General features: G+C 42.7%; 3 protein-coding genes across 3 annotated transcripts; 2 read left to right on the top strand and 1 right to left on the bottom strand.

Annotated features, from left to right (window-relative positions):
- The first annotated feature begins 872 nt into the window (after positions 1–872).
- On the top strand, positions 873–9,095 carry DNAAF2 (dynein axonemal assembly factor 2). Its single transcript, XM_036347058.1, has 3 exons — positions 873–3,172; positions 6,402–6,545; positions 7,285–9,095. The coding sequence occupies exons 1-3, from the start codon at positions 1,409–1,411 to the stop codon at positions 7,732–7,734; spliced, it is 2,358 nt and encodes a 785-aa protein (XP_036202951.1). The 5' UTR covers positions 873–1,408; the 3' UTR covers positions 7,735–9,095.
- Positions 9,096–9,347: 252 nt separating this feature from the next.
- On the bottom strand, positions 9,348–11,836 carry MGAT2 (alpha-1,6-mannosyl-glycoprotein 2-beta-N-acetylglucosaminyltransferase). Its single transcript, XM_036347072.1, has one exon. The coding sequence runs from the start codon at positions 11,381–11,383 to the stop codon at positions 10,043–10,045; it is 1,341 nt and encodes a 446-aa protein (XP_036202965.1). The 5' UTR covers positions 11,384–11,836; the 3' UTR covers positions 9,348–10,042.
- Positions 11,837–11,923: 87 nt separating this feature from the next.
- Positions 11,924–13,143, top strand: RPL36AL (ribosomal protein L36a like). The gene is made up of 2 exons (XM_036347112.1): positions 11,924–12,071; positions 12,712–13,143. Exon 2 carries the CDS (start codon positions 12,743–12,745, stop codon positions 13,061–13,063), a length of 321 nt encoding a protein of 106 aa, XP_036203005.1. The 5' UTR covers positions 11,924–12,071; positions 12,712–12,742; the 3' UTR covers positions 13,064–13,143.
- Positions 13,144–15,299: the final 2,156 nt, after the last annotated feature.

Raw genomic sequence — 15,299 nt, 5'->3', positions numbered from 1 at the left:
CTACTAATTAGTAACTACTCTTGTCAACAGATACTCTTCTATAACATTACTTTGAGTGGCTGCAAAGAATCCCATTGTATGGCTGTACCAAAATTTGCTCAGCCAGTCCCACTGTTGAATTCTTAGATTCTCCCCAAACCTTTAGAATCATAAGTAGAGTTCTCTAGAGCATGTTTTAGAGTTTAGAATTCTAGATCAAGTATAAACCTTTTTTTTAAAATATATTTTTTATTAATTTCTGAGAGGAAGGAAGAGGGAGAGATAGAAATATTGATGAGATATAATCATTGATTAGCTGCCTCCTGCACACTCCCCACTGGGGATCAAGCCCGCAACCTGGGCATGTGCCCTTGACCAGAATCGAATCTGGGACTCTTCAGTCCACAGGTCGATGCTCTATCCACTGACCAAACTGGCTAGGGTTTAAAAGCTTTTTTTTACAGCTACCAAACTATGCTCTAGAAAGGTTTTACTAAGTTCTACTATGACCCAAAGGATACAGTAACTGTAAAAACAAAAACAACTTTGCCATTTTGATAGGTGATGTGGTATCTTATACTTGGGTTTTTATTAATGAAGTCTTATATGTTCGTTGATCATTAGGTACTTATTAATAGCTTGCCCATATCTCTTGCCTCAAATGAGAGTTGTTACAGAGCAAACTGTATGGTAAAATATTCAGAAGATTACCAGCCAGTTTGGCTCAGTGGATAGAGTGATGGCCTGCAGACTGAAGGGTCCTGGGCTCAATTCCAGGCCAAGGGCACATGCCTGGGTTGCAGGCTCGGTCCCCTATAGGGGACGTGCAGGAGGCAGCCAATCAATGACTCCCTCTCATCACTGATGTTTCTATCTCTCCGTCTCCCTTCTTCTCTGAAATAAAAAATACATTACAAAAAAATATTCAGAAGATTGAAATATTGGTTTAGTGAAGTGAAAAAAACATAAACAAAGGTATGAATCCCAGCTTGTGAATACACGAGCTGCATGACCCTGGTTAGGTAACTTCTCAGGTCCCATTTCTTTTCTGTGAAATGGGGATCAGTTCTGCCCTTAAGTGTTATGAAATATGTAGATGATATATATGCTGGAAATTATGACAATTATTGATAGTTTTCCTAGTGCAAAAGTAACTGCGACGTGGCACAGGAATCTAAAATACAAAGACTGTAGAGTAGTTGGTTAGTTTGAAGCAACTAAGACACTATTTCTGGCACTTCCACCATCCCACTCCAGTTCCTTGCCGCCGCCTCCTGCGCGTGGTTGGCGTCACCATGGCAATAAGCACGCGGCCCAAGCACAATTCTCTGACAGTTGCTGACCTCGGCCGCTTACTGGCCTTGGGCCTGTGACTCCAAGGCGCGTCCCATTCTCTCAGGCGGCTGAGGGCTAGGGGCCGAGGAGCAGCATGGCCAAGGCGGCGGCCTCTTCGCCGCTGGAGGACTTGGATCTGAGCGGAGAGGAGGTCCAGCGGCTCACCTCCGCCTTTCAGGACCCTGAGTTCCGGCGAATGTTTTCCGAGTACGCCGAGGAGCTCACGGACCCCGAGAACCGGCGGCGCTACGAAGCGGAGATCACCGCGCTGGAGCGTGAGCGCGGAGTGGAGGTGCAGTTCGTGCACCCGGAGCCCGGCCACGTGCTGCGCACCAGCCTGGACGGGGCGCGGCGCTGCTACGTGAACGTGTGCAGCAACGCGCTGGTAGGTTCGCCCACCAGCCGGCCCGGCTCGGGCAACGCGGCGGCCGGTAGCCAGTGGTCCCTGCCGCACAGCCTGGCGCCCGGCCGCGAGTACCCGGGGGGCCGCGGCACCCGCTACACGGTCTACGATGTGGTCTTCCACCCAGACGCGCTCGCGCTGGCCCGGCGCCACGAGCGCTTCCGCCAGATGCTGGACGCCACGGCCCTGGAGGCCGTGGAGAAGCAATTCGGCGTGAAGCTGGACCACAGAAATGCCAAAACCCTGAAGATCAAGTACAAGGGGACTCCGGAGGCCGCTGTGCTGCGCACGCCCCTGCCCGGGGGTGTCCCGGCCCGGCCCGAGGGGGAGCCGGAGAGCTCCTTCCCCGACTTCCCCTACCCCTACCCGCGCCCGGCGGCCGCCCGGAACTCTGCGGGCCCCGGGCCCCCGCCCTCCCCGCCAGAGGCGGTCCCGCAGCCCACCCCCACGGAGCCTCGCTACAGCGTGGTGCAGCGCCACCGCGTGGACCTGCAGGATTACCGCTGCTCCCGGGACTCGGCCCCCAGCCCCGTGCCCCAGGAGCTGGTGGTCACCATCGAGCTGCCGCTGCTGCGCTCGGCCGAGCAGGCGGCGCTGGAGGTGACGGGAAAGTTGCTTTGTCTGGACTCGAGGAAACCCGACTACCAGCTGCGGCTCTCGCTCCCGTACCCGGTGGACGACAGCCGCGGCAAGGCGCAATTCAACAAGGCCCGGCGGCAGCTGGTGGTCACGCTGCCCGTGGCGCCGTCCGCCGCGCGCCGGGAGCCCCTAGCGGCGCCGGAAGAGCCCGCCGGGGCCGGAACTGACAGCGCGGCCTGCACTTCCGCTCGCGAAAGAGAGACGGGCCCGGCTGGGGGTCGCGCTGGGGAAGAGGACGCCGGGGTCACCACGCCGGATGCCGCAGGGGAGGAACTTGTCTCCGAACCGGAACGGGACTTCGGCGGGCAAGCGGTGGCGACTGCCGGGATCGAGGAGAAACCGCTTCCCGGAACTGGGAGCTCGCCCGGGGACCTAGACGGGGGGCCTCCTGCAGGAGGAGGGAGTGTGTGCGGAGGTCTCAGCGTTGGGACCCGCGTGGCCCAGGAAGACTCGGGCCGGGAGCCCTCCGATCCAGCCATGGATGGTCCCGGGACAGACAGCCGGGGACCTCTGTGTCCTCCGTTGCAGTGTCATCAGGATGAAGAATCCCTGACTCTGCTCATCCTAGTGCCTCGGATCCAACCGCAAAGTCTTCAAGGGGATGTGAGCTCCCTCCGGTACAAATTGTGCTTCTCCACCCAAGACTTAGTTTATTATTCCTTCTTTTTGCAGTTTGCTCCAGAAAATAAATTGAGTATCAAAGAACCAGTGGTTAGCATTTCTTCAAACAATGCAGTAATAGAACTGGCCAAATCTTCAGAGTGCTATGGACATTGGAGAGAGTGGTATTATGGTTTAAACAACGATTCTTTGGAGGTAACAGTTCTTTCTCGAGTCTTAGTATTTGAAATATTCCATCCTACTTTTAAAATTACATCCCCTCAGTGCATTCTGAACAAAGTGTTTTTCATTAGAACTTCTCTCGAAATTACTTGAAGTTGATACACGTGATGAAAGATGTCAGTGCACGTTAAACGCATATTGAAGAAACACGCATCCCTTCTGATGGATGGGTTTCAAACCTTCAAAATTGTCCTTAATGCATTTTTTCCCCGGAATCCATGAATGGATTGCCAGAAATCCATAAACCTCTCAGATTGTATGCAGAAAGTTGAGGGTGCTTTCTTCTGGGCAGAAGGGCTATAACTTTAGTCATACTCTCAAAGGGGTTGGTGACTAATTAGAGTTTGAGAGGCACTCTGTTAGGGCCATATTTTAAGTTGGTAAGTAATACTGTCCAACTTTAGAAAATAAACAGCTTACTTCCAGAGAGCAAAAGTCACTTAGCCACATTTCTTATGTAGAAAAATGAATTCAGAATGAGGTGTCAATCTAAATAAATTCCCCGCCCTTTTGACCATATAGTGCTGCTTGATTTTAGTGGCTGATCTTGGTAGGGTTGTCCTCCGGTGGGCATTATGTTACATTGAAATTACATCTCTTTTTGCATCTGTTTTAATCATCTAGTATTTTGCACAATGGCTGGCATTTAACAGTGTAATATAAACTACGGACAAATACTGAAAAAAATTAAATTTGAAGTTCGAAAGAACTTTGTAAACTCACAAATGAACAATTCGTGGTTTTGATTGAGGTCTGTATCAGTGTTACATGTAAATTTTAAAGCTCTTTTAACATATTCAAGGGTTTAATTCCCAGAAACAACACAAATTGCGCAGATTATATGCTTCTAAAAGTGGTAAAGTAAATAGCCAGGGCTAGGTAATTTTACCTTTGTGATAATATAAAATAGGAAATTGATTATCTGTTTATGTCATTCGAAGGGAAAATTTAGGAAAGGGCAGTCGTTTTCCTGTAATTGTCTTAATAAATGTGAAAATAACTCACAATATGGGAAGAAAGCTTTGTTGACAAACAGTTGAGAAAATACTAAAAAATATTATTTTAATCTGATTTTCTAGTATGATAACATTATTTTAGCAAAGAAACCAGACAAAAATGAGATTATGGCGACTGTGTCATATCTTTGAAGCCTGAAATAGATTTATAATTTCTTCATTAATCACATTTCCTAAGACTGACAGAATCATTATTTTTTTTATTTTACAGTTCACTGTCACTGGACCATGCTCTTATTAAATTTCTAAAACATCACAAGAGTAGCTCTGGCTGGTTCAGGTGGTTGGGAAAGGTTGGGGGCAAGCAGGAGGCAGCTGATCGATGTTTCACTCTCACATAGATACTTCTCTCTCACTCTCCCTTCCTCTTTCTTGAAAATTAATAAATAAGGAAAAATCACAAGAGTAGTAGGTGGGTAGATAATAGATATATTACACATATTATATGAAAATAATTATAATGTAAGGTTGATTTGTGGCTGTCAAGTTCAGAATTGTTACTTTACACATAAACAGGTACAAAATATATTTATATAAGCCTTAAATATTTACTGGGAATTTTCCTAAAGCTTTAGTTCCACTGAATACAGTATCTTTTATAGTAAAATCAGTCATCAGAATGTGAAGACAATTTTATGCAAATTACATTTTAATCATAACCATTTCTATTCTAAATACATATTATTTTTCCTTGGGTAAACTAAAAAACTAAACTATTTGATATATATTTTTACAATTAATGTGTAAGTCTTTTCCAGAGACAGGAAATTTAGAAATGCTTTTGATGGGGGCGTTTTTATAATATAGTGTTATTCTGGATCTTCAAATAATAGCAAGGCAAATTACTCCAAAAATAAATTTTTTCTGTTCCCAAGGTTCACTTGTTTGGTAGGTGTTCCCAAGTTCAAACAGTGTTTAATAGAAGGAAACTTGAAACTTGTCTCTTTCATATTTTCTGTTCTCATGTTGACTAAATAATGAACTTATTAAATTTATTTATATGAAAGTGCAGAGGAAAATACTTTTACTTTGGACAACAATGAACTTATTTTATGAATATAGTTATTCTCTTAGTGCCCTAACAGTATTTCTGTATTCGCTTGACATAAATATGAAGAAATTGCTTTGTGTTTGGGATTTTTGTGAATGTGATTTTTGCATTTCCTAATAGTTTGGTAAACTATCTCATTCTTATAAATAGCTATATGCTGGTGTCACACTGGATTTTCTCATTGCTTAAAAGTAAAATATACTTCTTTTACATAAAATATTACAGTTAGCTCTTACCTGAACAAGAACTAAAAGGCAAACAGTTCACACAAAAGTTTAAAGATCCTGTCATGTGCGTTTCTTGGCTGGCTCCTTAAGAAGTGTTGTGAGCCCAGCCAGTTGGGCTCAGTGGACAGAGTGCTGGCCTTAAGACTAAAGGGTCCCGGGTTCAATTCTGATCAAGGGCACATACCTTGTTTGCAGGCTCCTCCCTGGCCCAGGCCTGGTTGGGGCCGGTGCAGGAGGCAACCAATCAATGAGTTTCTCTCACGTTGATGTTTCTCTCTTTCCCTCTCTCTCCCACTCTCCCTAAAAATCAATGAAAAATATCCTCAGGTGAGGATTAACAAAAAAAAACAAAAACAAAAGGCGATGTATTTCTCATAAAATATTGAGAAAAAAGTAAAAGAAAATACAATTTTTAATTTAGATTATCTGAGAGAAAACATACCTAGATTCAATAGAGACGAAGAAGAGTAACTGAACTTTTTTTTTTAGGGTTTTTTTCCTTTATGTGTATGTACTCTTGCTATTTTTTTAAAATGTACTTTTACTGATTTAAAATGTATTTTTACTGAGAGGAAGGGAGAGGGAGAGAGAGATAAATACATCACTGATGACAGAGAATCACTAATCAGCTGCCCCCTGCACCACTCACTGGGGATCGCTGCATGTACCCTGAACAGGAATTGAACCATGACCTCCTGGTTCATAGATGGATGCTCAACCACTGAGCCATGCTGGCTGGGCACTCTTGCTGTGTACAAGACTGTTTTCTTTTACCAAGAAAGCATAGAAATAACATTAAACATTTTAAAAGTGTAATCCTGAACTATGTGAGAACTTTTATGAGTTGTTTTTATATAACACTGTGAAGTATGACCTATAAAGCAGAATATATTTTCTTTTTATTTTAGGAAAGGTTATTTGTCAATGAAGAAAATGTCAATGAATTTCTTGAAGAGGTCCTGAGCCCTCCATTCCAACAGACAATACCCCTAACTTCACCGTTAATTGAAGTTCTTCAGGTTACTGATAGTAAGATTCAAATTCATACAAAGGTAAGGATTTTGATTGGCCTTATAGAATAGTGACTTAGGACAAGATTAAAGCCTAATGAATAACTTAATTTTTGATGTTGAAACTTTAAGCTAAGTGTACATAATGGCTGGGAAGAGGAATAGAGTTTTTTTGCATGAATTTCACTATGTGCTAAAGTTTAGCAGCTAAACACTGCAATTCATTTTCATATATATTATCTAATTTAATCCCAAAATAAATGTCGAATGAGGGATAGAAAAAAACTGACATTTGGGAAGTTAGTCCAGGGACCATGGTAACCATGTCACACAGTTTGTTTATTCTTTCTAGTTGAATCTTACGTTTGGTTATTTTTAGTCATCAGTATTAAATACAGAAATGATTTAGTTAACTAGCACAATTGGCATTTATGAATTGTGGGGGAGAGTGGCTTTGAAGAATCACAGAAATTCAAGAAAATTCAAGAATGCCCTTACTAGTAAGAATGACTGCTAAAGGGTTTGTGAGCCAGACTTATTTTATCCTGAGGGAGATGCGTCATTGAAACAATTACCAGAGAATTAAGGCCAGGTTTGCATTGTCAGTAAATGACTGGCAGCATGTGGAGGATGACTTGGAGGAGGAAGAAGCCTGTCTGCAAGTCTACAAGGGTTATTCCCTCACAGCGTGAAAAAAAAAAAAAAAAATTCCCAATGGTACTACAATTTAATTTTCTATTTATTTCAAAGAATTATTAACTTGTTGTTTCTCTTGACATAGTTGCAAGAATGTAGTAACTCTGCTGAACAGCTTCATGAAAAGGAAGAAAAAGTCAACGAAGGAAGTCATCCAACCAAAAAAAAAGTAGAACATCCTACCACCTCAACAACTGCTTCTGATTCATCTATAGCTGTTAAAGTACTAGAATTAGACAGTTGTGGTTCAGTTGAATACTTGCAACAAGACTCTCTTGATGTGTCTCAAATATTTGGAAAGTCTCAGCAACCTGAGTCAAAAATGGAAGAAAAAGGTGTTTACTCAAGTGAGGAAAAAGATAATTTAAAAGAACCAGTAATAACTGAAGAGGAAGAATTAACAGTTCAGAATATTCCTGGTTTTGACAACATAAAAGAAACCAATATGCAGGATGGTAGTGTGCAGATTATTAAAGATCATGTGACTCATTGTGCATTCAGTTTTCAGAATTCTTTGCTATATGACTTGGATTAATTCTTCAGAATTTAAAGGTTAAGAGTAGAAAATTTTTGGACTTAAATTCTATTTCTGTAAACTACTACCTTAAAACCAAAGATATTCAAGAAAGTGTATTTTGGATTTAAAATAGGTTTCTGCTTACTCTTTAAAAACTGAAGATATTCAAGAAATTAAAATTTGCAATTTTGATTCTAATGGGGAAACTGGAGATATTTTTTTGCATGTTTATACAGCTTCCTTAATTAGGGAGATAAGTTTTGTGATTCCTCTGAGAGATGTATATTATTTCTGAGAGTTAAACATTTAGTTTTAATATAACCTGTATATATTTACTTCTGTGTTTGTTTTCGGCTTGTTTACATTTTAATAAAAAGTTTCAAGATATTCGCTAAGTTGTGTCTGTCGCAAAAAGCAACTCTCAAGAATGTAACTAGAAATATAAGTTGCATTTGTAAGGGGGTCAGAATCTCAAAACTGTGTTTAGAAATATCACTAAATAAGATGTATTTATGCTTGAAATAGAGATTCTTAGAGATGAAAGAACTTTACTAACCAATATTAATAATTCAAATAATTATAATACAAATACACTGAATGAAATTTAGTATTTTTGCTTCAATTCTATATTTCACTGTTCTTATCTGTCACCAAAAATATATATATATATTTAATACAGGTTATTTAGTAATGACTTTAAGGTGGCAGCAGGTAATGTATCTGTGGCTAAATTAATAATTTTGTGGAATAGTATTTATATTTGAGGTCAGAAGAAAATCCTAATAGATGTTTTTCTCACAAAAATTTGTAGGACAGGATGAAAGAAAATATCGGTTGACCTAATCTCTGACCCCAAAGGCCATGGCCTGATACATTTGTTTGAAAAACAGCTACAATTCAAACTTCTGGCTTTACCTTAGTCCTGGAAATTACCTAATATCTTTAGTCCTTTGAACTGGGGAGGTCAGATCAGAACACCAAAAGCTGTTATTCTTTACATTTATAATCTTGGTAAAGTCTGGAACCAGACTGGGCTGAGAACAGTATAAATGTGGCTAGCTCACAAAGCAAGAGAACTATTTGCCCCAACTTAGATGACCAGATGCATTTTTCAACTATAACATGAATCTTAGTTTGAAGCAGTAATTTTGAAAATGCCCACTTAATAACACAATTTTCGTAGATTGAAATAATTGTAATAGCTCCACAGAAATTAGTCTATAACTTTTGATTGAATGGAATTGTATATTGTTACGGGAAACTTCTACATTAAACGTGGAGTAAATTTTAAGCCTGTTTCCTATTATTTACTGTATCTGTCCTTTTAAAAAGTATGACTTCAGTTAAAATAAAGCTGGCACGAGAACATGTTTCACTTCGGCATGACTAAACTTTGTATCATTTCTGGCTGTATTTCACTTACACAGCAGCTTTTTATTGTTCATTATCTATGCCTGGCTAGTTTCTTCCAAAGGAAATACATTGTCAAGAGCTGGGTTTTCTTTATTATTTCAGTTCAACGTACAAACAGTAAACATGAAGATATGCTAACTTTAAAACTTCTAGAATGTCTTTACTGAATTTTGGTGTAAAGAGTAAACAAAATTTGTTCTGCAAAATGATTAGGAACCTTTTTATGCAAAAAATGAGTATTTTATTTTGGCAGACTAAAAGAAAAGAAAGAAACAAAACCACTGTTTTTCTACATTGAGGTGAAACAGTGTTAAAATTTTTTATCAATCAAATACATTCCAAAAGAAAATGTGCTCTATGAAGGTTCCAAAGCACAGGCAAATCTTAACACAATAATACGGGAATCTGTAATACTGAAGTTGATTGTTTTGACAGGGTGTTTAACAAACATAACTTTTGAATTATAAAACCAGCGAAGCAATCTCTTCCTAGTAACTGTGGAGAGTGAAACTGGGCTTGTTCCATTAATACTTATTTCATTGTAATACTTCCTACTGCTATGACAATTTTAAGTAAATTTTGCTGTACTTAAGTTTTAAAGTGGAAAAGTGTACAAAGTTCCAGGTAAAAAGATTAATAGATGCAATTTAAATAAAATTTCCTCTCTTCTCTCACAGTAATGATTACCTTTCCCAGATACAGATTGAGCTTTAAAACCCAACTCCCAAAATGAAAACTTGTATTTTAAATCTTAATCAGACATAAAAGGAAAAGAGTACTATAATTGTACACCTTTTACAAGAATTTTTTTTCATATTAAAGCAGAAACCAATCCCTAAACTCTTATTCAATTGTCTGTCCTGTTGGTACAAATATCAAAAATAGAAGACTGTCACTTTTTGTAACTGATTTTTCATTGCAGTCTTCTATAACTTTTACAGAGTTCATGGTCTCTAATATCTCCCCACCCTCCATTTTTCCTAGGTGGGGAAACGGGTGCCATAAACTTTTCACTGATAGTTAGAGTTTCTGGAAACATGTACTGTTTGTTACTATTTAAGAGTGACTCAATTTGGGCACTCTGGGTGGATGGTCTACAGGTTTTCTTGTGGTGCATACCACAGTCTCCAGCATGAAAAATCCTAGGTACCTGAGGAACCAGCACTTTCCAGAATTTTGGAAGACAAGATACAGTCAAATACTGAAGAGTCCAGTCCCAGTTATAATCATCGTAAGTACAGAAAGTGTCTGTGCAGTCGATCAGCTTCTGATAAGCATCCCGGGTCAAGGCTAGACCCATATTGTGCTCTGTGGATTTCCAAGTTTTCACATCTACCTTGTCGGCAATGCCAGAGAAACTTCGAGGGGCAGTATAGGTTCCCAGGGAGAGAACATCACACTCGGGACACTCTTGCTGCTTTAATTTCCTCATTTTTTTGAAAACATGGTAAAAGTCTGGGGCTAAGTAGTGATCCTCCTCTAGGAAAAGTATGAAGCCACCATAGTCTCGAAGAACTTTGACCCTTTCCCATACAAAATGCAGCTTCCACCACCAATGGTGTTTGGTTTGGGAGAACTTGGCCTCTCTATAATGGCCAAAGGAGTCGGGGTACTCAGCATTAATGCATCCCATCTTCAAAGCTGAATCCTTCTGCAGATCTCTGGGGCAATCTCTGGGGTCACTGCCCGGGAACTCGTTGGGGTACAACTGAATGCTGAAGGGAAAGAACACCTGCAGAACAGGGCAGAAGTCCACCCCAGCGATCAGCTGATTGATCTCTGTCGACCAGAAGTCATGGCTAAAGACGACGAGGACGTGGTCGATGCCCTGGGCTTTTCGAAGTGAGTCCAGCAACAGTTTGAGGTAATCAGGCCGGTTATGCACCTGGACCACCAGCACTAGCTCTCGGGGAGGCCAGGAGCCGGCCTTGTCTACATTCCTCAGCGTCTGGTCAAAGTTAAGCTGGTAGACCAGGGACCGGTACCGCAGCGTCAGGTTGTCCGCCTCGGGCAGCGGGGCCGCCGCGACCAGCGGGGCCGCCGACTCGTTGGAGACCCGGCGGATGCCCGTGGACACGGCGGGATGGTCCCCGCCCCGGCCACCCGCACCCCGCGCGGGCTCGGCGTCCAGCAGCGGCGGGGCGAGGGCCTCGCTCTTCCTTTGTCGCCCATTGCTGCTCCAGAGGACGAAGCCGCAGGCGGCCACCACGAGCGTCAGGATGAGCACCTTCCGCTTGTAGATGCGGAACCTCATGGTCTCCGGGGCCGGGAGCGCGGGCAGGCGGTGCGGGAAGGAGCTAGCGGCTTCTGCACGGAAGGGGCGGGCGGGCGGCGGCCGTCGCGTTGGCCTGTAGCAGTCGGAACTGGCCCCCGCGGCGGCCCTCGCTAACTCATCCCCGGCCCCGGGGGTCCTGGGACCCGCAGGCTCTCAGCTTCCCCGCGCCGCCGGGCTCCACTCATCCTCGTCGGACAGCTGCAGCTCGACAGCGGCCCCTCCGCTAGGGACCGGGGCTCGGGGTCGCCTCTGTCCTCTCCATTAACACGGGTTCCAGCAAAAGCCCCGCGCGGCCCACCGCACCCCGCTCCGTTACCTGCGCCTCCAGCGGCCCTGCGTCCTCTGCGCTCTCATCCTTACGCGGGCCACAGACGGCCGACACCGAGCAACCAAGGCTCGCCCCACTCCGGCGGCGACCGCTCTGACAACCTAAGACTGGCCCGCGGAGCGCCGGGGCCCTCGGGCCCACACCCTCCGCCCCGCCCCTGGGGCCGTTGGTTGGCGCTTCCAAGACGCCGGCGGAGGTACCCGGCCGTCGCTGCTCGTTGCCTATTGGTCCATGGCCCTGTCGCTCAACGCTCGATTCCTGCTTCCGTTTCTTTCCTCCATTTCCTGTTAGGCGCGAGCCGAGCGAGCGAAGCGGGGAGCGTGGACTACGAGTTTCCCGGTAAGCTAAGGTCGGGCTGTAGGTCCCCACGGGGCCTCGAGTGCTCGGAGTCCGGGGGTGGGTCGGCCCTGGTAGGAAACGGTGGGAGAGCCCCGCTGCCTTGGCTCGAGAGAGTTCAAGAGCGGCTTCTGTCTCAGCAAAGGGGATCACGCATGGCGCTGCTGGGCCGGGAGGCACTTGCTAAAGACACGTCAGCCTTCAGGGCGGCGGGTGGGTGACGGTGCACGGTCCTACGGAGGGGAAGTGCGAAACCAGACTCCTGCGGTTCTCGGGGAAGGGACGGGGGTGGGCTCCGCGCGCACGGAACCCAGGAGCTAGAACGTGGAAGGGCGTGCGAGGAGTCCTCGAAAAGCAACTCTAACCTTGGCCCTCTCGGTGGTAGAAAATTAACCAATCATCACCACGCTTTTCTTTTTAGCGGCCACAGTCAATTAAGTCCCCTTTATACGCTTCTGCTATTTTTTAGTCTCATTCTAGAAGTGCGCTAATGATTTAAGCATTCCAAAGAGGTGCGCACAAAAACTTGTATGTGCACTTATGGAAAATGAGTAGTTGGTGGATTTATACATTACTGACTTATTTTCCTATACTTATAAAGTACTTATCAAAATGTTTAAATCTGTTTTAAATATCTCAACAGTTTCCATCGTACAGACACCTCTACTGCCAAGATGGTGAATGTGCCTAAAACCCGAAGGACTTTCTGTAAGAAGTGTGGAAAGCATCAGCCTCACAAAGTGACCCAGTATAAGAAGGGGAAGGATTCCCTGTACGCCCAGGGAAAGAGGCGCTACGATAGGAAGCAGAGTGGTTACGGTGGGCAGACAAAGCCGATTTTCCGAAAGAAAGCGAAAACTACAAAGAAGATTGTGCTGAGGCTTGAGTGTGTGGAGCCTAACTGCAGATCAAAGAGGATGCTGGCCATTAAGAGATGCAAGCATTTTGAACTGGGAGGAGATAAGAAGAGAAAGGGCCAAGTGATCCAGTTCTAAGCTTTTATTTTTGAGAAGAAAATGTTAAAGCTGTAGAAAAATTACCTGTATGAAAATAAATGCAGTGATATTCTTACTCATATCTTTTGTGTTTTTTGAAATATAGAATTTCATGTTTAATGTGATTATAAATTAAGGAAATGAGTAAATTTGTAAGTGAATCCTCTTCAAATTATTCAACTTAATTCCACAAGAATTGAAAATTTTTATTTATATGTAAAGGTAAGAGTCCCACCTCAAACTTAATAGCAGGGAAAATATTGGTACTTTATCTGATCAATTTCAAATATATGTTGGGTTAATTTACAATCATGATTGATGAGCTGCTGGGAAAACTAAGATTTTGAAAAATAAATGAGGACAAGCTAAGCCTGTTATGTTTAGCAGACTGAGTGGGGCAGAGGATCTAAGGGGATAAAAACGTACTTTTTGCAAATGTACTGTAGTAGGAACCACTGGCCACATATAGCTACTTAAATTTAAAAGGCAGTTCCTTAGTTATACTAGCTATATTTAGAATTAACATATGGTTAGTGGCTACACTATTGCACAACATGGATACAGAATACTTCCCATCAGTTTTTGGACAGCATTCTTTAGGTCTTGAATGTAAGGTAGGAGTTGAAAACTGACTTCTACCTAAAATTCTGAAGCTAGTAAAAAAAAAAAACTAAGTCTGCCCAGCTAGTGTGGCTCAGTGGTTGAGCACTGACCTATGAACCAAGTCAGGATTCCATTCCCAGTTAGGGCACATGCCCATTGCGGCTTCCATCCCCAGTAGGGGCCATTCAGGCGGCAGCCAATTAATTTACATCAGTTTCCAACACTCGCTCCCTCTTCCTCTCTGAAATAAACTTACCAAAACAACCCGTAAGTCTATGATATCATGAACTTTTTGGTTTTATAACTAAAGTTACGTGAATGTGGTCTCTCATAACTAATAGCTACACTACTTGGAATGGCCCACAATTTTAAAACAATTACTTCTGGAATTTTTCCATTCAATACTGTCAGATCTTCACTGACCATGAGTAACTAAAACTGCAGATAAGGGTACTCTGAGATGTACTCAAATGTTATAACTTCTTGACTGTTGGGAAGGTTGAGAAGGTAAGCAGATAAGATTGAAAATAGAATGGAATGTGGAAACTCAGAAGTGAACCTAGTCATTGTCTACGAAAGGCAAGGAAGAAACAAGTTGAGTATCAAATGAAAGGAAAACTGCGAAAGGATATAGGTTATGAGAAGAGGGCAAGAAATTCTGCTTTTTGTATTGGCAGCTAGGGTATTTATATGGGATGGTTTGTAGATGAGTAAGACAGGCAAAGGACTAGGGTGTAGGAGTATGATGGTTAATACTTATTCCCAACATTGACTATTATGCCTGCATTTGTTAATGAAAAAATAATTGTTTTTCTACAAGAACATAAAATTCAGATATGCACAAATTTTAAATATGCCATAAAACATCACCTTAAGGAACCATGTTGTTTTTTTTATCCTCACCAGATATATTTAGGCATGTTTGCATTATATATAATTTTTTAAAATAAAAAAACTAGAAATTATATATGAAGATTTTTTCAGGAAGAATTTAAGTACTAGCAATACAAATTTAAGGTCATCCAAAGAATTACCCCTCTGGACCAAGATCTTGTCTCTAAGAATCAGCTCTGAGTAGAAATTTTAGAATTCATATACATAAAGTTTTAATAAAAATTCAAAACAGTATTCGCTCAAGAATATTTGCATTTTCAGGGTGAAAAAGTGCCCCAAATAAATACTTTAGGAAGACAATGGAGGTTATATAAGTCATAAGAAATAGTCATATAGCCCGGCTGGCATGGCTCAGTGGTTGAGAGTCAACCTATGAACCAGAAGGTCACGGTTCGATTCCCGGTCAGGGCACATGCCTGGGTTGCGGGCTCCATCCCCAGTGTGGAGCGTGCAGGTGGCCACCGATCCATGATCCTCTCTCATCATTGATGTGTCTCTCTGTTTTCCTTTCTCTCTGAAATAAATATAATTTTTAAAAAAAGAAATAGTAATATAGACTCCACCTATAACTCCAAGCCCAAAGCAGCAATAATATACTGCTGGAAAAGTTTTTCTCCAGTAACTTTTACTCTTTATCCTCCTTTGTTCTGAGAAACTAGTTATGGGACTACTATGGGCCCAGGGCACGAATTCGTGCACCTTGAAAGGAACTGTGGGCAGCAAGGCTGCAGTAGGCACA

Source organism: Myotis myotis, unplaced genomic scaffold (genome assembly GCF_014108235.1).
Source record: "Myotis myotis isolate mMyoMyo1 unplaced genomic scaffold, mMyoMyo1.p scaffold_m19_p_1, whole genome shotgun sequence".
Lineage (NCBI taxonomy): Eukaryota > Metazoa > Chordata > Mammalia > Chiroptera > Vespertilionidae > Myotis > Myotis myotis.
Note: the sequence above shows the minus strand (reverse complement) of the source record. Positions and strands in the feature narration are given on the sequence as shown.